Below are 22489 nucleotides of genomic sequence, written 5' to 3' on the forward strand. Positions count from 1 at the left end.
CTGTCTGCGTCTCTCGCCTCAAAACTTCAAATCGCTATATCTCAGCTCCCAGATGAGCTAGAAACTTGATTTTTGGACCGAAATACGTCAATTTTGATGCTTCATATTATACAATATTGGAATTATACGATTTGAAAATTTTCGAAAACCGAATTTTTCTGAATTTGTATGAAATATAAAATTTCGAAGAAATTTAAAATAAAAAAACTGTCAAAAAATCAACTTTCCAGGACTTCTGGAAGCCGAGATATAGCCGTTTGTAGTTTTGAAGAGACGCAGACAGTTAGAGTGCTCTCGTTGTCTGCGTCTCTCGCCTCACAACTTCAAATGGATATATCTCGGCTTCTAGATACGCTAGAGACATGAAATTTTGACCATTTTGTCTAGTCTTTTTTAGTTTCTCTAAAAATTTAAAAAAATGAGAAGAATTTGGCATACTTCTTCGAGCTCAAAATGTTTCATATCCTTCTTGCCCCTTGCTCTACATTAAATTCATCAAAAACTGCACAAAACTGTCCAAATTTCATTATTCTAGCTCCTCTGGAACCCAAGATACTCATGTTTAAAGTTTGTGAGGGTAGAAGAGAGAGACGCAGACGACGAGACTACTCTAACTGCCTGCGTCTCTCCAAAACTTCAAATGACTATATCTCGGCTCCCAGATGAGCTAGAAACTTGGTTTTTGGACCAAAATTTTTAACTCACCCAAAAAGTGCGATGGCACATCGCCATACGTTGTCGCCAAAAGATGTTTGGCTCGTTGGCAAGGCACACATTGGATCAGAGTGTACATCATGACAGGATACCGGCGAGCCTGGAAATTCAGAAATTCAGAAATTCAGAAATTCAGAAATTCAGAAATTCAGAAATTCAGAAATTCAGAAATTCAGAAATTCAGAAATTCAGAAATTCAGAAATTCAGAAATTCAGAGAAATTCAGGAATTCAGAAATTCAGAAATTCAGAAACTAGAAATTCAGAAATTCAGAAATTCAGAAATTCAGAAATTCAGAAATTCAGAAATTCAGAAATTCAGAAATTCAGAAATTCAGAGAAATTCAGGAATTCAGAAATTCAGAAATTCAGAAACTAGAAATTCAGAAATTCAGAAATTCAGAAATTCGGAAATTCAGAAATTCAGAAATTCAGAAATTCAGAAATTCAGAAATTCAGAGAAATTCAGGAATTCAGAAATTCAGAAATTCAGAAACTAGAAATTCAGAAATTCAGAAATTCAGAAATTCGGAAATTCAGAAATTCAGAAATTCAGAAATTCAGAAATTCAGAAACTAGAAATTCAGAAATTCGGAAATTCAAAAATTCAGAAATTCAGAACTTTCTAGAATCCCTACCTGTCGATTGATATATCCCACATACGAATACCCAAATGGCTGTGGATTTGGGTTTGGTCTATAGCCACCGTAACCCCCGTAATTCCCATTTTGAGGTCTTGGATAGAATTGTGGTTTTGACGCCTTCTGAAGTGCAAATAACTCGTCGTCGACGTCTTCTGGATTCTGATTCCTTGACGTCGTCAAATCCGTATTTCCATAATATTCAGAAGATAGGCCGGTGGAGGGTTCCGATTGGAAGATGGCACCTGGAAAAGTATGAGGATGGGTGATTTTCTAGATATTTGGTTTTTGGGTTTCTAGGCCACCGCGTACACAGAGGAAAAACAGTGACGTGGAGGGGAGGGAGACGGCCTAGAAAAATATGGCCTAGAAATCCCCAAAAGTCCTAGGCCAGACAAAACTGTAGAGTGGACATTAGCATTCGTGACCCTTGTAACTGGATACTGTAGTATTAAGGGGGGGGGATACTCTAAAGGTGTTGGTGGGAAATTAAATATGTTTGTGTAGCGGATACATAAGACACTATTTATTTGGTTAAGGATAAGGATTCCTAATCTTAAAAGAGTTTGTTAAAAGTACCGTAACTTCCTTGAAATTCAACTTTTTTCAAAGAATCAAAATGTGAAATCTAGAATTCAAACAGCTCTATAAAATAATATAAAATTTGAGTGACTCTAACTCGTCGGTTTTTATTACGAAAGCGGGTAAAGTTCGACTAGTTTTGCTTGATGAGTTTTCACAAAAAAAGAGGATTAAAAAACACCTATTTTGGTCCAAAAACCAAATTTCTAGCTTATCTGGGAGCCGAGATACGGTCGCTCAAAGTTTTGAAGAGACGCAGACAGTTAGAGTATTTCGTTGTCTGCGTCTCTCGCCTCCAAAATTTCAAATGCCTGTATCTCGGCTCCCAGATGAAATTTCTATTAAATTATTATACAATTTAGTGACATTTGAAATCTTCAAAAACTGTCAAAAAACCAACTTTCTAGCTCATCTCGGAGCCGAGATATAGCCTCTCAAAATTTTGGAGAGACGCAGACGGTTAGATTGTTCTCGTTGTCTGCGTCTCTCGCTTCAAAACTTCAAATCGCTATATCTCAGCTCCCAGATGAGCTAGAAACTTGATTTTTGGACCGAAATACGTCAATTTTGATGCTTCATATTATACAATATTGGAATTATACGATTTGAAAATTTTCGAAAACCGAATTTTTCTGAATTTTTATAAAATATAAAATTTCGAAGAAATTTAAAATAAAAAACTGTCAGAAAATCAACTTTCCAGGACTTCTGGAAGCCGAGATATAGCCGTTTGTAGTTTTGAAGAGACGCAGACAGTTAGTGTGCTCTCGTTGTCTGCGTCTCTCGCCTCACAACTTCAAATGGATATATCTCGGCTTCTAGATACGCTAGAAACTTGATTTTTAAACTAAATTGTGTATTTTTAAATGCGTTTTTAAAACAAAAATACTTTCAAATTTTCAATTATCTCAAAAATTCAAAAAAAAACGCGAATTTCCGATGAATTTTGGACCATCTTGGTAGTTTTTTGACGAATTTATTGGTTTTTACTCACCTACTGTTCCCGTGGCTCCTTGATGGTTCGACGTCAAATCTGAACTAAGAAGAGAACTAGCTAAAATTGGTAGTAAGGAAGTGAATAGAATGTGGCGGCGCATTTTTTCGATCTGGAAAAAGTTGGAATATAAAATTTGGGGAACAAAAAAATAACAAAGTTTGCGGGCCCATAACTCTTTTCGAGATCAACATTGTTTTGTTTAGTAAGAGGGATACTGTAGAAAATGAAGAGATCTATCAAATGGTACAAGACAAAATTAACTACGCTACGCGAATTGGGTCCATAGGAGCTGTTAAAGAGGAAGCGTGGCATAGAAGGAGAAAACGGAGGATAGCAAAGCGGAGAGTACAGTAAGATAGTCAATTTTATATCAGTTTGTAGCTCTTAACAAGTTTTATATTGTCATTTTTAGATCAGAAAAAATTCCAACTTTGAGCCAAGTTATGGCTCAGCCAAGTGGTCGCAAGTGTCGATCACTCCCTTTTTTTTGAGCATAATTATCTCGGTCCCTGTAAGAGATATTAAAAATTTGTTAACTAATAAAATGTAGATAGTTTTGTGATACACATTTTATTAGTGAACTTTGTTCTCAATTATCTTGGTTACGGTGAAAGATAGCAAAAATTTGTTTACTGATAAACTATTTATCATAATATCAGCATTATTTTATTAGTTGACAATTTTTTGATATCTCTCATAAGAGCTGAGATAATTGAGCTCAAACTGCACATGCGCTCAATGCTGGCTAGCTTGCGGCGCGCCAAAGCGCATAACTCGGTTCAAAATTGGAATTTTCGTCTGATCTAAAAACAAAAATATAGAACTTTTTAAAAGTTGCAAATTTGTGTAAACCGTGAATACTGCTAAAAAAGAAGACATCCAGACAAACAGACACACAAATCCCAAAAATGGCCTAGCCAAAACTGTCCGGCCTTCAAAACTGCCGGGCCGCGAAATTTCCTGGCTCACACATATCCGGGGAAACGGATATGTCAAAATGAGGTGTATTACGATAAAACGGGGCGCAAATATTGTCTTCTCCGCTTACACTCCGCCCACTTTTCCCCCAATTAATTTGAACTTTTCTCTCGATCTTTCCGCGCGGATACAGCTACACGGAGAGAGAGAGAGAGAGAGAGAGAGAGACGCAGAGAATGCAAGTGCACAAAACGGTTTGTTTGTTTGAGTTTCCGAATCATACACAACCCTTTTTTCTTGGGTCTGCCGACGAGAAAAAAACACGGAAATTTTGGGATTTTTCAAGAGCCCGAGAGCTTGATGAAAATGGGAAAACTTGATCTCGATTCATGAGATCACTAGTCTCGAAAGAAGTACGGTCTTTTATATTCCATGTATTTGTTCAAATAGTACACAGGCATACAAACATGTTCTTAGCAACTGGTCTCTGAGCAATAGTGATGAATCAATTGTGATTCACGTGAGAATATGATGTGTACTTGAACACAGTACCACCTATTCATCATACAGGTACTTGATCATTTGGAGCAAAATTTTGAGGGGAATGAGCTTGAAAATTAGCATGTTTGGGTCAAAAACTTTCAGGGTTTGTTTTGTAAATTTTGGGGAAATGGCCTAGGAAAATCGCAATTTTACAGGTTTCTTCACACATTTTGAAGCTGTTTTGGCGATTTAAGCGTCCAAAATAGGTTTTTTGAGATTCCTGTGAATCTATAATTATAATGGTAATAAAGAACATTAAAAAATACACAATTTAGTTTAAAAATCAAGTTTCTAGCGTATCTAGAAGCCGAGATATATCCATTTGAAGTTGTGAGGCGAGAGACGCAGACAACGAGAGCACTCTAACTGTCTGCGTCTCTTCAAAACTACAAACGGCTATATCTCGGCTTCCAGAAGTCCTGGAAAGTTGATTTTTTGACAGTTTTTTTATTTTAAATTTCTTCGAAATTTTATATTTTATACAAATTCAGAAAAATTCGGTTTTCGAAAATTTTCAAATCGTATAATTCCAATATTGTATAATATGAAGCATCAAAATTGACGTATTTCGGTCCAAAAATCAAGTTTCTAGCGTATCTAGAAGCTGAGATATAGCGATTTGAAGTTTTGAGGCGAGAGACGCAGACAACGAGAACAATCTAACCGTCTGTGTCTCTCCAAAATTTTGAGAGGCTATATCTCGGCTCCGAGATGAGCTAGAAAGTTGGTTTTTTGACAGTTTTTGAAGATTTCAAATGTCACTAAATTGTATAATAATTTAATATAAATTTCAGAAAAATTTACAAAAACTAACTTTCAAAAAAATCTCGAATCTCATGATTTCAATGGTGGACAACATAAAACATAATAATTGACGTAATTTGGTTCAAAAATCAAGTTTCTAGCTCATCTGTGTGCCGAGCTACAGCAATTTGAAGTTTTGAAGAGACGCAGACAGTTAGGATGTCTCGTGGTCTGCGCTCTCTCACCTTCCCTCACTATCTTGCTGCGTAAACTTCAACTAGACATATCTCGGGTTCTAAATGGGCTAGAATGATAAAAATTAGATCGTTTTGTGTGGTTTTTGATGTATTTTAATAATTACACTTTGAAATTTTCGGTTTTCACCAAGAACTCCCCCCAAATCGGATATGAAACCTCGCTGAGAATTCAGATATACAATTCGAAATTCCGGAAATATATGTTCATCGTCTGTTTTGATCATAGTTATCAATTTTTGACCCCATTTTCATTTTTAATAGTTTTTACTATCACATTAGGGGTTTTTTTTGGAAATCCATCACAAATGTCTCTCAAATTTTTTAAAAATAATTTTCTTCAGATTTCCCTTTTCCCCTGATTTTTACTCTCGAAAAAAAATACAAAACTTTTACTTCCACTCTTTTTTTTTCTGATTTTTGAGATCCCTATCTGAAAATCTGAAAATCCAAAAAACCAAAAAAAAAAAGAGGCACGTGCGTTTTTCTTTCCGTTTCTTGATCAAACGGAAAATTATATCAATAAATAGAGAGTTAATCCATTCGTAGTCTTTTTGTAGGTGTTTGATTTTCGGCTCTTTTTTTTCTCTTTTTTTTCAGCCCAACGGATTTGACTGAAAATGCTGAAAATCACGTATAATCCTCAAGTGATCAAACAGATTTGGGTTTTTGTAGTTTCTAGGTGATAACCATGATAAAGAAACTGATGATTTTTTGAAAATCTCAAAAAGTTAAAAAAAACTCAAATTTTAAAAACATTTGGTTATCTCTAATCAACAGGTGTGCAAGTAGAGCTTAATAACATTTTCTACAGTAATCCTAATAAATTTTCAATTTTCCGTAAATTCAATTTTTAGGATCAAACCACTAAAACCATTAGAAAAAACGAGAAGCAGGTGACAATAATTGTATTTTTAGCCAAATTTGATCTACTACAGTAATCCGAAAAATTCAATCTTGCACCTACTGTGAAGAATTAGATTTTTCAGAATCTCAGAAATTTTATTTTTGGTCAAAAGTCAAAAAATTATTTTGTAACACTTTCAGAACTTCAGAATTTTATAATGAATCCTCCTTTTTTTTGTTTTTTGATTTCTAAAAAATCCAAAACGCTATTTTTGAGTGCATAAATAAATATATTATTCATGAATCACTAATCCGGAAATATATATATTTTTTTCAGAAATCAGAAATCATATCCGGATTTTCTATAACTTCATCTGATTCTGGTTTTTAACGTCTTCTGATTCCCTTCTGATTCCCTTCTGACATCTTCTGATTATCTTCAGATTAGATGAGTAACTTCTCCTGATTTCCTTCTGATTTGATTAAATCAGAAGAATATAAAAATCCCCGGGTCCAAAGTCCATGAAATAGGCTCAAGATTTTTTTAATCTGAAAACTATGTCAATTAAAGCACGTAGAATTTTGTTGACATGCATTCCGATTTTTTGGGGTGTTATCACTGACAGCTTATCAGTGATAAAAAGTGATTAAAAAACCGCAAAAATGTTGCGGTTTTAAAAAAAAAAAAACTCGATTTTTTGAATGAAAATTTGAGATTCCAAAAAAAAATCTGGAAAAATCGAAAATTTCAGAAAATTAGATTTAGGCTGGCAAACCCGGTTATCTCTTATCAACAGTTGCTCTAGGCTCTTGCTCACAGACTAATAAAATTTTCTACAGTAATCCTAATTCGATTTTTCTTGTTACTTTTTCTTTTTTTTTGTTCATGAGCCAATTTGGAGATCATATGGATTCAGAATTTTAGAAATTTTGATAATTTTTTGAAATTCGGAATTTTCGAAATTCTGGAATTCTTGAATTCTGGAATTCTGGGAAAATTTCTCAACTTTTTTATTTCTGTTCTGCTGAAAAATTCTTATCAATTTTCAATTGATAAGAAATCATATAGATTCTTGTTTGTAGAAATAAAATGCACCGAGGTTAGAAATTTCAATTTCAGCCATTTCAGTATATTTCTTTGAGGTTCTGGATCCCTGAAATTCGATGATTTTGAAATTCCGAGATTCTGAGAAAATCTAAATTCATTTTTTCATTTTAACCCATTTTTTTCCTAAAAATGCCTCAAAATTTTTTTGCTTGAGTGTCCTTCAGAAATCCTATTCATCGGCATCCTTTTGTGTTTGTACCCAATTTTTTTTTTCGGAAAGTTGAAATTCAGGAATTTAGAATCCCCAAAAAATCCAAAATGTAATAGCCCCCTATTTTCGAATTATCATTTTTGGAAATTGAATTATTTTGCAAAATCAAGTTTCCGGTTTTTCAAAAAATGATTGAAAATCTCAATTTTCGGATTTTAAAATTTTTGCAAAATTTTTGATTTTTTGAAACTCCAGAAATCCAAATATCAGAAATCAGAGATTCTGAGGTTCTGAAAATCAGAAATACTGAAATTCTGAAATTCGTCATTCATCGGTTTGTAAATAATCCATTAGGAAACAACGTTTCAGGAAATCTGATATTTTTACTGAAAAAAAAAACATGTAAACAGGAAATTTAAATATTAAAAATGATGTCTAAAGGTTAAAGAATTTGTTTGAAACACCTTGAAAAATAAATTTTCGATTCGAATTTTCTTTTTTCTGAAGTTTAGAAATGTCATTTTCATCTTTTTTTAAAGCTAGATCAAAAATTAGAAAATTCTGAGACTCCGAGATTCTGGAATTCTGGAATTTCAGAATTTCATTATTCCCGATTCATGGAAATCTTGACTATCGAATCCTCAAATTCTGGAAAAACGTCAAGTTTGAATGAAAATCCCATTCCCGATTTTCCGAAAAAATGATTGTAATAAATTCAATTTCCGGATACGTTTCCGTTTCAAAAACACTTTTTTCAAAATGATTTTGAATTTTCCAAAAAAAAAAATCAATTTCCTGGAATTCCAGAAATGTGACTTTGAAGTTCATAAAACAGTTCTGAAATCTCAAATATTAAAAATAAAACCTCTGAAACTATGTTAAAAAAGGGAGGTGGAAAATAATGAAAGTTTCAGCCAATTTTTATTTTCTACAGTAATCCCAGAAGTTCAATATTGCAAATGTGGTGCTTTTTTTTCAGCCAAACGGACATGTAGTTTTTGAAAAATGGTCAAAAAACTGAAATTCTGAAATGTTGCGATTTTGAAAACAGGGATTACTGTAATTTTGAAAGTTGGCGAAAATGGAAAAAAAAATGGTGAAAATCTGAAATTCATATCATTTCTTGATTTGTAAATAACCGAATCGGAAATAAGACTCCAGGAAATTTTCCTGTTTTTTGTAAGGAATAAACTGGTAAACAGGAAATGTAAATATAAAAAAAAATAATGTGTAAAGGTCAAAGAATTCATCTGAAACTGTCTGAAAAATAAATTTTTAGAAATGTCATTTTCATCTTTTTTTTAAGCTTCCTAGATCAAAAATTAGAAAATTCTAAGACTCCGAGATTCTGGAATTCTGGAATTCTGGAATTCTGAGATTTTGACGAAAAAGTTTTTTGTATAATCCAAAAATGTAAACATAGTTTATTTATTTAAAAAATAGGGTACAGTAGTCTGAGATGTCAGAAACACTTCCAGAAAACGTGACGCATATGCGTCACATCTTCCGAATCGGAGATTAATGAGATCCTCTTCTTTTTTTGAATTATAAGAATTGAATATGCTAACAAGATTCTAAGATTCTGAATTTCTGATTTTTTCTGTAAGCTTTTTCTGAAAATTCTGCCAATTTTCAATTTGAATTTTGTTTATGTCCCGAAATTTTTTCTTGTGTTATCAGTGATTAAAATGATAAGAAATCACAAAAATGTTTCGATTTGAATTTCTGAATTTCTGAATTTCTGAATTTCTGAATTTCTGAATTTCTGAATTTCTGAATTTCTGAATTTCTGAAATTCTAGATCTTTTTAACGGAAATTCAAATCAAAATAAATTTTCAGACAATTTCAGATGAATTCTTTAACCTTTACACATTATTTTTTCATATTTGCATTTCCTGTTTACTAGTTTATTCCTTACAAAAAACAGGAAAATTTCCTGGAGTCTTATTTCCGATTCGGTTATTTACAAATCAAGAAATGATATGAATTTCAGATTTTCATCATTTTTTTTCCCATTTTCGCCAACTTTCAAAATTACAGTAATCCCTGTTTTCAAAATCGCAAAATTTCAGAATTTCAGTTTTTTGACCATTTTTCAAAAACTACATGTCCGTTTGGCTGAAAAAAAAGCACCACATTTGCAATATTGAACTTCTGGGATTACTGTAGAAAATAAAAATTGGCTGAAACTTTCATTATTTTCCACCTCCCTTTTTTAACATAGTTTCAGAGGTTTTATTTTTAATATTTGAGATTTCAGAACTGTTTTATGAACTTCAAAGTCACATTTCTGGAATTCCAGGAAATTGATTTTTTTTTTTGGAAAATTCAAAATCATTTTGAAAAAAGTGTTTTTGAAACGGAAACGTATCCGGAAATTGAATTTATTACAATCATTTTTTCGGAAAATCGGGAATGGGATTTTCATTCAAACTTGACGTTTTTCCAGAATTTGAGGATTCGATAGTCAAGATTTCCATGAATCGGGAATAATAAAATTCTGCATTTCTAGAATTACTAGAAGTTATGGATTTCAGAATCTCAAAAATTCAGCATCTCAATAATCCAAAAATTCTGAAACACTAAAATTAAGAAATTCTTAAATTGGAATTCTTAAAATTTTTTTTTGGATTACTGTAGAGAATTCTATAAAGCTCCCACACACCTGTTGATTCGAAATAACCAAATTCTCCCGACCAAACTTAATTTTTGAAACTTGTTAGTTTCCCCTCCCCATCCCTAAACAAAAAGTGGGCGGAGCATCCTAGCAACATATTTACAACTTGTCAAAAGGAAAGAGAGAGAGAGAGAGATGAACAAAAGTGGGCCGGGCTTATATGGACATAGGCAAAAGCATAAATAGGTGCTCTGGTCAGTAGAAAAACTCATTTTCTAGGAAATTTCTGAATTTCTGAATCTCGGCCTTTTTGAATTTCAAGATTTTCCAAAACTTCTAGGAAGCTAATATGTTCTCCAATAAGTTCTTTAACCGCTCATTTTGAGATTTCGTTCTATTTTTTGACTTTCATTTTCTTCCAATTTTTCTTTCTAGATTTTTCATTTTTTCAAATTTCAAGAGATTCTAAAAGCTCTATATGATTTCTTTAGATCGTTTTTTTCCGATTCTAACCTCCCTGAACTCAAATTTTTTATATATTTTTTTGAAATTCCAGAATGAAGATCTTCGCCGCAATACTCGTCGTCGTCTCCATCATCGTCGCCGAAGCCTCCCCAAGCTCCCTCCACTCCTACCAACAGAAGCAAGGAGAGTTGGACAGCAAATGGATCAAGTCCATGCTTGAAAAGCCACGCGTCACTCATGATTCTCATGGAAAGAGAATATTCTATATGGATGGGAAGGAAGACTTCTTCTGGGGATGGGTCTTTGATGAGGAGAAGTTCTCGTCTGCTGAGCTCTCACACGAAGAATGCAAGCTCAAGACGTTGAGCTTCTCGACGGTCTCTATGACCCAGGCGGATTGCGAAGATCTCAAATGTCCACGACTCGAAGGTGAGTCTCTAGGAGCTTAAGTTGTAGTTTGTGGTCTTTGATTCGGATTTGAGAAATTCAAAATGTATTCTTCAAAATGCCTCTTTTTTCAGAACTGGAAAATCGCATTTGCGATAAAGGAGAGAGGATAGAGAGGGAAACGATGCTCAATATATGTTGTTAGAAGGTGAGCAACAACTAGATTTTCAGCAAATTCGAAGTTTCGGTCACTCCTCTTAGAAATGTGAGATTCCTAACAATCCTAAAACCTGAGATATGAGATTTAGAGCTTCAAAAACATTAAAGCGATATATCTCGGCTCATAGATAACCTAGAGACACGGATTTGGTACCAAAATGAATCACTTTTTAAAATTTGAAACAACGTTGAATGCCATTCTCACGGGGATTAAGAACGCTTCATTTTGGTACCAATACTCCTTCTATAGATCATCTAGGAGCTGAGATACGTTATCAAAAACTTCAAAGTGCTGTATCTCGGCTTCTACTGTAGATAAGCCAGAGACACGATTTTGGTACCTAAATGTAGGATATTTCTAGAATTTTCTAGAAACCCTAAATAGAGACGCAGACAGTAAAATGGCCTCGTTGTCTGCGCTCTCTCCTCTTCTTATAAACTTCAAAGCGCGATATCTCGGCTTCTAGATAAGCTAGAGATTTGGTTTTAGGGCCAAAATGACTCTCTTTTATTATAAAAATGAAATTCTGCAGATTCTCCAACTCCGTCTTCTTCGATTCTCAATGTCAGCGTCCTCTCTACAGCTTCTCAACAGTACCCCTTCTCTCTACAGTACTCTATATTCCGTCTCCATTGATCGAACTTTTTTTCTGATTCTCTAAACTCTCTCGTTCTCTTACTCTCTCTCTCTCCCCCGGACCTCATGAAAAAAAACCCAAACCTCTCCTGTTAAAAATTCCCCAATTCCAGTTCTATATTCTGTGTTTTTTGAAATTTCGAATTTCTGAAATCTTGAGATTCTGAAATTTTGAGATTCTGAAATCTTGAGACTCTGAAATCCTGAAAGGTTCTGAAATTTTGAAATTATGAGGTTCTGAAATCATAAGTTTCTTTTTTTCCCCCAGAATCTTGAAATAATTTTCGAGACTCTCATTTTCTTTGTTTTCAAATGCTTCTTGAAGGTTTTGAAAAATTTTTGAATAAAAAAAAATGTTTGGCGGTATTTTTTATTCTTAATTTTCAGATTTTGAGTTTCACAGACTCTGGAAATTTAAGTATCAAAAGTTCTGAAATTCTAAAATATCGGAACTCTCGACATTTGAAAACTTGAGATTCTGAGATTTTGAATTTCTAAATTTCTGAAATTGTGAAACTCTGGAATTCTGAAATTTTGAAATTCAGAAATTCAGAGATTCTGAAATTCCGAAATTCTGAAATTCTGAAATTCTGAAATTCTGAAATTCAGAAGTTCTTAAATTCTGAAATTTTGAAATTCAAAAATCCAGAAATTCAGAAATTCTGAAATACTGAAATTCTGAAATTCTGAAATTCTGAAATTCTAAAATTCTGAAATTCTGAAATTCTGAAATTCTAAATTCTGGAATTCTGAAATTCAAAAATTCTGAAATTCTAAAATTCTGAAATTCTGAAATTCTGAAATTCTGAAATTCTGAAATTCTGGAATTCTGAAGTTCTGAAATTTTGAAATTCGGAAATCTTGAGACTCTGAAATCTTGAGACTCTGAAATCCTGAAAGGTTCTGAAATTTTGAAATTATGAAATTCTGAAATTCTGAAATTCTGAAATTCAGAAGTTCTTAAATTCTGAAACTTTGAAATTCAAAAATTCAGAAATTCAGAAATTAAGAGATTCTGAAATTCCGAAATTCTGAAATTCTGAAATTCTGAAATTCTGAAATTCTGAAATTCTGAAATCCTGAAATTCTGAAATTCTGAAATACTGAAATTCTGAAATTCAAAAATTCAGAAATTCTGAAATTCAGAAATTCTGAAATTCTGAAATTCAGAAGTTCTTAAATTCTGAAACTTTGAAATTCAAAAATTCAGAAATTCTGAAATTCAGAAGTTCTTAAATTCTGAAATTTGGAAATTCGAAAATCCAGAAATTCAGAAATCCAGTGATTCTGAAATTCTGGAATTCTGAAGTTCTGAAAATTCTGAAGCGACAAAAAAGCATGAAAAAAAAGACGAAAATTCTGTGGAAACCCGTTTCAAGCAGTTGGACAACATGCGTTCTTCAGGTCCTCCATGGTCAGTAGAGTGGCGCAGACATACTCTATGAAGTCTGAAACAATTCGAATTTATGAATATTTGAGTAATGAACTTACTGTATGCTTCATTTTCACATCCTTAAGGACAAACGACGTCGAGGGCAAACAAGATTTTGGCTCCGCAGCATTGTCGGGCTCTCTCCGGCGCGGCCATAATCATGGCAATAACCACGAAGACGACGAAGACGGTAGATAACTTGGAGGACATTTTCAGATTAAAGATTCTGAAATGAAGAAAGATGAAACAGACCTTTGGTCTTGGCGCCGCCCCCGTTCCGCCCCGCATTCCGAAGGGAGGAGCTCCAAGGAAAGTGGGCGGAGCTTAAAGCGAACAAAGTGTCCGAAAAAACTTTTTCTGCGCCTCTTCTGCATATATACTATTTCGAATGAAGCACCCAAGGCTTCCTTTAAAGGCGCATTGACCCAAAAGATGAACTTTTGGGGAGAACCAATGAGGAAATGTTCTAAAAAAAGAAGGCCTCCTAAATTTGAGCTCATTTTTCTCGATTCCAGTGGAAGTTATCAAAAATTGGTCAACAGAAAAAATGATTCTAGTATTAGTGACAGACGTTTTATCAGTTCACCACTTTTTGATATCTTTCGTGGGATCCGAGATAAATGGGCTCATCGCGAGTTGGCTGCATTTGCATAGCTCAGACGGACGCTTGAGTTTTGAACTTTATTATCTCGGTTCCTGTAAGAGATATCAAAAATACTTGAATTGATAAAATAAAGCTGATATTATGATAAACATTTTCTTTTTTGATTACTTTATGATATGAGAAAAATAAGCTCAAAGAGCAAGCAACCGGCTGCATCCGCGTAGCTCAGCCGGTAGCTTGTACTTTAAATTCAATTATCTCGGATCCTATAAACGATATGAAAAATGTGTCAACTGATAAAATGATGCTAGTATTATGACAAACATTTTTTTTAGTTATACCATTTTTTGATATCTCTTATCAGGAACCAAGAAAAATGAGCTTAAAGGGTGGGAGCCTGCTGCCTGGATGTGATAATTAAAGGAGGGTAGTCAGGAGAATTTTTGAAGAAGTTACAGTAGGCATTTTGAAATTTTATGAACTCAAATTTATGGTCATTTTCAGCCATTTTCAGCCCTTTTCAGCCAGTTTCAGTCAGTTCATTTTTAAGACTTTTTTGAGTCATTTCCCCTCATTAAAAAGTTTAAGAGTTCCTATTTCTCCAGAATGTTCTTAAGTTTCTGACATCTGAAAACTTGCAGTTCCCATCATCTTGCTCTCAGTGAGCTCTAGTGCATTTTTTAGTTTTTTTTTTTTTTCTGCAGAACCCTTTCACCAATTCCCTTGGTCCACAAGACACAGAGTGTGGGAGAGCAGTTGCGCACAACTTGGCACGAAGTGTCCCCGAGGCCAAGAGAACACAAATGAGAATTTTTTTTAGTTCAGTTTGAAATTCCAGGTTTCCAAGTTTGGAGACCTCTAGAAGGTCCATGGAGTTTTGGGAGGCTTCTGGAGCAGCTATGACTCTGGATTTATTATGCTTGTCTGAGAAAAAAAAGGCTAGAGAGTATTTTTTGCAGTCTAAATACGGTAGCGATATTGAAGCGGAGAGCCTAAATAGCACATATTAAGTGGAGACGCAGAAACTATTTCTCTGCGTCTCAACCTTTTTTTTTTCTCAGACAAGCATAATAGGAGAATCAGAAGGATTTGAAAATTTTAGAAAATCAACAATTCACCAAGATCTATATTTTGTTAGTTGACAACTTTCAGACAGCCAACATAACATAAATAGGTGCTGTGGTCAGTAGAAACACACACACATTCTTTGCCGATTTTTTTTCTGAATTTCCAATATTCTAGAAATCAGAATTTAAAGATTTCATCCTAAGCAATTTCTCTATTCTCCCATTTTGAAATTTCTTCTAATTTTTTGAGATTCAACATAAAATTTCTTAAAGGTGGAGGGACAGGAGATTTTTCGTAGTTTTTTTTGTAGCTAGAGTATGCATTCTACCGTGACGGTGTACAACGCTTAATGTCACTCTGCGTACAGCTGTCGTCCTCGCCTTTATGTATGCAATCGGGCGTGCGCTTTCTCTTTTTCTGCCCGTGTAGCTCAGTCGGTAGCGGCGCCGCACCCTCAATCCTCGCCCCACACGTTCAACTCCTCGAGAGGCATCTTTGAACGAAATTTCGAGAACATTATTTTTTTCATGTCCCCCCACCTTTAATTTAAATTTTATGTTATTCCATTTTGTTTCACCGAATTCTCAAATTTCAAGGAGTTCCAAAGCTCGTATTTTAGCTCGTCTTTCCTTATGTCACATTCCAAAAGGCCTTGATTAACCTTGATTAGTTTTTTGTCTGATCTCCAGACGTCTGTAGTTGGTGTCGCCGCTCTTCTAACTATAAGAGTGATCTCCGGTTTTTTGAATTTTTTTCGTAATTTTTTGATTCGAAACCTTTTAAATTTATATCAATCTTTTTTTAAATTTCAGAATGAAGATCTTCGTCGCCTTCGTCGTCGTGTGCCTCCTTATCGTTGAAGAGCTCCTACCATGAGAAGCAGGCGGGGTCCGATAGGAAGTGGCTCAAGTCGATGCTGGACAGGCCACGCGCCACCCATGATTCTCAAGGAAAGAGAATCTTTTACCTAGGCAATTAGAACGAACGACTTTCATTCTCCACCGTCGCCATGGCTCAGCTGAAAAAAGACTGAACTCAGCAGAAAAAAAAAGAATAAAATGCAAAATAAACTATTAAAGGAGGCCAGACATGAACATTTTCAAAGTTCTTGTTTTTTGATATATGACACAGTACAGTCAGAAAATATGTATGGTCACCCAACCATAACTCCATGTTGCCGTATAAGCGAGAACGCGAACGTTCTTCCACGCGGCGGCACACTCCTCGTTTCATAACCGTTTTAGCGGCACTTGACGACAGGCGCCGCGTGGTGTAGAGGTGAACGCGCTTGTCGCGCATCGCGGGTTCGATTCCCATCGGCCCGTTTTCGTTTTTTTCCGTTTTCATGCGGCGACATCATGGAATGACAGAATATCGGCAAAAAGTCTGGAATTATCGCCTAACATTGAAGAAATCTTGTGTATCCTAAAAAAATAAATGCTCGTCAAGTAGCGCGCATTGGTCGCAATCGCACGACTCTCCGTCAGAATGCATGATCTCGCCCCAAGAAAACCCCGTTGACTTTCGTGCCTGGCCTCGTTTAAAGGCGCAGGGATGTTCCAAACAAAGAACCACTAAAAATACCTGAAATTTTGAAGATCTTCTTTCTGAGATTCTGAACTTTTGCTGTTCCGAAAGTCCAACAAGCTTACAAACTTTAAAACAACATGGGGTTTTGTTAAACAAAGATTTATTTAATAAAATAAATAATATCTAATAGAAAGAAATATCTACATATCTAGAACGATTTTAAGAATCTGGAGTGTTTTTGTTATTCGAATTAAAGCAGGTCAAAAAATGGAATAGTGCAAAAAAAGTGAAAAAAAAAGAAGAAAAAATCTAGAAGCTCAACGAATCATTTTTGCATCGAAAAAGGAAATTGCGAAAAAAGAATCTCAAAAATCAAATCCATTTACCGACTTCGGTACAGAATCTCCAATTTCAGGCATCCGGACAACAGGCGGACCTCACGTCGTCCTTGTTCATTCGTCGGAAGCAAGCCATGGCTAATTGGACTGAAATTTTGAAGAAGTTAACGTAGTTACGTCCAAATTTCATCTTTCTAGTTTGTCTAGGAGCCGAAATATAGCCATTTCAAGTTTGGATGGTGAGATACGCAGACAACGAGACACTCTAACTGTCTGCGTCTCTCCAAAACTACAAATCGTGCTATCATGATTTTGATACCAGAATTTATTATTTTTCGAGAAGATTCTAGAATTTGGTACAAAATACCCAGTTTATTTACGAGCTGATGTACGTTATCAGAAGCTTCAGAGAGACGACTCTCAGCTTCTAGATAAGCTAAAGACATGATTTTGGTACCAAAATGTAAGATTTTTCCTAGAAAATTATGTATCTAACTTGTAAGGAACTATTTGAAGTTTTGAAGCTGATAAAAACTGACTCAAGAACTCACAGTCACTGCCTTGGTCGCAGCCATTCGGGCATACCGCAATCATGGTATCCAGAAGTTTTGCCCCACACAGGTGGTGCCTTCCGAATCCGGCAGCTGCACCGATGACGACGGCAAGCGCGACGATGAAGACCAGGAGGGAGAGTTTCGACATTTCCAGAGAAGGGAGAGATCTGTAAAGAATAAGGATGAAACTAGGGCAATGGAGAAGAGCAGGACGTTCTGGAATGAATGAAACTCTCGGGCATCTTATTGACGGAACGAGGGGCGGCGCCTAGAGAGGTGGGTGGAGCTTAAATCGAACAAAGTGTCCCAAAAATTTTCTCTGCGTCGCTTCTATCTGAAACATTCAGGGATTCCTTTGAACTCGTTTCAAGGCGCATAGGGAGAATGGGGGAATAAATGAGGAATGTTCTGAAAAAGCAGGACTCCCAACTTTGAGCTCATTTTTCTCGATTCCAGTGAAAGCTATCAAAAAGTGATCAACAGAAAAAATAATTCTGGTATGGTGACACACGTTTTATCAGTTCACCATTTTTTGATATCTTTTGTGGGATCCGAGATAAATGGGCTCATCGCGAGTTGGCTGCATTTGCGTAGCTCAGACGGACGCTTGAATTTTGAACTTTATTATCTCGGTTCCTGTAAGAGATATCAAAAATATTTAAATTGATAAAATAATGCTGATATTATGATAAACAATTTATTAGTCGAAATTTTTTGATATCTTCGATATCAACCGAGATGAACGTGCTCAAAGTGCAATCAATCGATTGTGATAAGCGGTTGCATCTGGCGACTCTGTGTTCAATTATCTCGATTCCAATAAGAGGTATCAAAAAGTAGTCAACAGACAAAATGATGCTGGTATTACGACAAACATTTTTTTAGTTAACCACTTTTTGATATTTCTTATCAGGAACCGAGAAAAATTAGCTTAAAGAGTGGGTGCCTGCTGCCTGGATGTGGTAAAATGTTTTTCTAGAATGCTCTCAAGTTTTTGACATCTGAGAACATGAAGTTTCTTGATCTCAGCGAGCACTAATACATTTTTTAGTATTTTTTTTTCTGCAGAACTTTTCAATCAATCTTATTCTTCATCTCTATTCTCGTTCCTTGGTCCACAGAACACAGCGTGCGAGGGAGCAGTTTTTTTGCTCGCCCCCCCAATCGCACAAGTTGGCACGAAGGACTCTTTTCAGTGCAAAATTTTTTTTCACGGAGGCGGATGAGAAGGGTCTTGTGGTCAGGAGAACAGAAATAAGGTTTTTTCAGGTTTTCTGAATTTTGGAAGGTCCAGAGGCTTCTGGAATAGCTTGGATGCTGAAAATATAACTCTAATGACATCAGGAAAATCTGAAAATTTCAGAGAATACAAAATCAAACAAGATCTCTATTTTGTTAGTTGACATACTTTAGGTACAAAACCATCATAAAGAGACCTGGAAATGATAACCCTAATTTTTGGAGCATTTCCCGGCTCTTTTCTAGTTTAGAGGTCCCAAAAAAGAATAGAGGTCCCAAAAAAGTTTAGTGGTCCCAAGAAAAAATAGTGGTCCAAAACTTAAAAATGCACAGATGCTGGAATAATGTACTAGAATGTGAATTGTGTAAGAAATTAAAGTTTTGAGGTCATATAGCAAAATAATTGTTGATGATATATATTTTATACTTCTAATAGGCTTAGGAATGCATATTTTCTGACAATTATCTAAGCCTGAGAAACAGCATAATCACGGAGTGATTACTGTATTGCCCAAATTTTCCTCATATGTAAATTGGGTTCATCGGCAAGATGCGAGAGAATTGGAGCTAAAATTGTTAGGAGTAGTCATGTCATCCTATAAGACCTTAAAACTGAAACTACTCGCACAGTTCAAATACTAGTACATTATTCCAACATCTGCGCGTTTTTCGTATTTTGGACCTCTATTTTTTCTTGGGACCTCTAAACTTTTTTGGGACCTCTAATTTTTTTTGGGACCTCTATTTTATTTTGGGACCTCTAATTTTTTTTCGGACCTCTAATTTTTTTTCGGACCTCTAAATTTTTTTGGGACCTCTAAACTAGAAAAGAGCCCATTTCCCTTCTAAAACCCATAAATCGCTAGGATGAAATTCTACAAAAAAAGTTGTCAACTACAAAATTAAAGCTCTATTTTTGTTTTGTATATTCTGAAAATTTCAGAACAATCGAAAAATTTTGAAATAGATTTTCACACAGCCAAAAAAAAGAATTTTTCCCAAGACTGCAAATTTAGGCAAAATTAGCATATCTCTCTAGGACTTGATTTTTCGGAAAAGTTGTCAACTACAAAACTAAAGCTTAAATCTTGTTCTATATATTCTGAAATTTTCAGAGCAATCGGACTAATTTGACCTACTTTTGTAGAGCTCTCCGTTGTGCTCATTTTTGGTTCCATTCTCTATTTCAGAGGGGGCCTTTTTAGGTATCAAATTTCGTTAAAAAAATAACTTCTTCGTTTTGAATCAAAACGTCTCAAATTTCTAGAAAGTTTCCTTGTCCTATAAAGTTCCCATATGTACGCCAGGCTCGAATTTCAAATTAGAGACCGGACTTTTTTTTTGGGGGGGGGGGGGTTTGGACTCAAAATAATTGGTAATTTGACACTTTTGGACTACCGTAAAACCTCTAATAGAACGACACCCGGATCGTCCACTTTGAGCCTATATATCTCACTTCTTTTGAAAGATATCAAAAAGTGGTTAACTAGTAAAATGTTTATCGGGATATCAGCAACATTTTACTAGTTAGCCACTTTTTGATATCTTTCACAGAAAATGAGATATATAGGCTCAAAGTGGACGATCCGGGTGTCGTTCTATTAGAAGTTTTACGGTAACTTGAGACTTATTTATTTATTTATTTATTTATTTATTTCAACGAAGAGGAGAAAACCACTAACACGTGAAATGTCTATGAAACTAGGAGATATAACAGGGACATACATTTGTAGTAATTGGGAGATTTTTAGGGACCAAAAATAATTTATTGAGAAACAAAAAAACGTAGAAAATTCGGCTCTTTATGATTTAACGGGGGGTTTTGAATATTTGAAGGGGTTTTGGGAATTAACACGGGGGGTTTAGATATTAAAGGTGGGGGGACATGAAAAAAATAATGTTCTCGAAATTCCGTTCAAAGATGCCCCTCGAGGAATTGAACTTGTGAGGGCGATGATTGAGGGTGCGGCGCCGCTACCGACTGAGCCACGCGGGCAAAGAGAAAGCGCACGCCCGATTGCATACATAAAGGCGAGGACAACATCTGTACGCAGAGTGACATTAAGCGTTGTACACCGTCACGGTAGAATGCATACTCTAGCTACAAAAAAACTACGAAAAATCTCCTGTCCCCCCACCTTTAAACGGGGGGTTTTCAGAAGGTGTCAGAGTCATGATTGGGAAAGTCCCCAAAAAGTTCCAAAGTGCTACAGTTTCTTGTTTTTTGATCATTTCAGTTGATTTATTCTTTTCTGAAATCTTTTTTTTGTTTTTTGTTTTTTCATTTCTAAAGTTTTATGACACTGTTCTAGAATTGCGGAACGAATGAAAATCACATAAAAAAAATGGGTAGAAACATTTTGACACTAGGAAACCTTCGTAGATTATAGGCTTAGGCTGAAACGCCATATTTCCTTCATCGAACCGATCGGAAAATTGGCGGCAAGTTACATAACTCTGCTAGTTCTAACCTCGAATCCAAAATACAAATGTACCGCTTTCCCGGATCGCTTGACTCGCCAACACCATTCAACCTCTCTAAGAGCAACTATTTGATCGCCCTTCCATTTCTAAGCCTTCTGTACCTGCTTCCAAGGTTAGATGATAGATTTGGATACAATTTTTTTCGTTCCGTAATTCTAGAACAGTGCCATGAAACTTTAGAAATGAAAAAAGAAAAAAAAACAAGAAAATGATTTCAGAAAAGAATAAATCAACTGAAATGAGCAAAAAACAAGAAACTGTAGCACTTTGGAACTTTTTGGGGACTTTCCCAATCATGACTCTGACACCTTCTGAAAACCCCCGTCTAATATTTAAACCCCCGTTAATTCTCAAAACCCCTTCAAATTTTCAAAACCCCCGTTTATTTTTCAAATTTTTTTTAAATCCCCGTTAAATCATAAAGAGCCGAAAATTCAAGAAAAAAGCTTAATCAGAAGAGCAACAGATCAATGAGTCGTTCCGCAGCACGAATTCAGAATGTCCAAATCGGAGACTTGGGATTGGCAGGCGTAGCGGATGAATTCTGAAATAGTGAGATTTAGAAAACTTGTATTATCTTGAACACCTTTTCTAATCGTACATTTTGATTTTTGAAACTTTTCGAAATGTTGAGTTTAAAGAAAGTTAGGGGTCTTTCAACAAAGCAAGCAAGCTGAGAAGTTGGATTTTTTTGATTTAAAGGTGCATAACTGTTTCAGCTTGGAAGAATATCGAAAAGCTGCTTTATCATTTTGAAGCGTTTTTCAAAATCTGTAAACAGCTGAAAAATTTATTTCAAAATGTGGTGTTTGAAGAAAGTTATGCGCCTTTAAACAGCTAGGAGGAGAGACCACCCTGGCTTCTTAGATTTGAAGGCGCATAACTTTTTTCGTTTTTGAGTTTTATTTATGATTTTATACAAAAATGTAGCATTTTAAAAGTTCTATCAAATCATATAAAATTAAACCAGCGAAAAATTTTAGTTAATTACTCCAAGAGCTATGGAGAATTTGGATCCATTTACTGCCTTTTAGGATCATTTAAATGCTCGACTTTCTATGCCCTCTCGGTTCAGTCTTTCAAACTGAATGAATACTTGAATTTTATATAATTTTGTAGCCCTTTCAAAATTGTACTTTTCATACTTGTAAAATTCCGGGCCGGGCCGGGCCTGAGGAAATTTTCAAGGCCCGGGCCCGGCCCGGAAGGCCCGGTGTCAAAAATTCTGTATTTTTGAGCCAAATTTTGAGCTCTCAATATAATTTTTCCATTTTTTTTCGTATTTCGGATTGTTTGTCTGTCTGATCAAAAAAGATCGAAAAACTCGAAAAAAAATTTTTTGGTCGAAAAAAATCACATAAGAGTCCCCCCTTATATGTTTTTTGAAAATTTCGAAACTAGTGAAATGACGGGCCCG

General features: G+C 35.1%; 3 protein-coding genes across 3 annotated transcripts in view; 1 reads left to right on the plus strand and 2 right to left on the minus strand.

The window, feature by feature from the left end:
• CBG18830 overlaps window positions 1-3033 on the minus strand; it is a gene marked incomplete at both ends in the record, with an annotated part of 4179 nt that extends 1146 nt beyond the window's left edge. Inside the window, 3 exons of the mRNA XM_045241378.1 lie at window positions 706-814; window positions 1352-1599; window positions 2931-3033. Coding sequence (XP_045096591.1) covers window positions 706-814; window positions 1352-1599; window positions 2931-3033 — 460 coding nt within the window. The remainder of the gene's footprint in view (window positions 1-705; window positions 815-1351; window positions 1600-2930) is intronic.
• A 7639-nt stretch (window positions 3034-10672) lies between these two features.
• CBG26597 lies at window positions 10673-11823 on the plus strand (the record flags this gene model as incomplete). The annotated part of the gene is made up of 2 exons (XM_045241380.1): window positions 10673-11009; window positions 11720-11823. 2 exons carry the CDS (start codon window positions 10673-10675, stop codon window positions 11821-11823), a joined length of 441 nt encoding a protein of 146 aa, XP_045100136.1.
• Window positions 11824-16868: 5045 nt separating this feature from the next.
• CBG26598 lies at window positions 16869-17497 on the minus strand (the record flags this gene model as incomplete). The annotated part of the gene is made up of 2 exons (XM_045241381.1): window positions 16869-16942; window positions 17347-17497. The coding sequence occupies 2 exons, from the start codon at window positions 17495-17497 to the stop codon at window positions 16869-16871; spliced, it is 225 nt and encodes a 74-aa protein (XP_045100137.1).
• Window positions 17498-22489: the final 4992 nt, after the last annotated feature.

The sequence above is a fragment of the Caenorhabditis briggsae genome (genome assembly GCF_000004555.2).
Source record: "Caenorhabditis briggsae complete genome, chrI, whole genome shotgun sequence".
Classification (NCBI taxonomy): Eukaryota; Metazoa; Nematoda; class Chromadorea; order Rhabditida; family Rhabditidae; genus Caenorhabditis; species Caenorhabditis briggsae.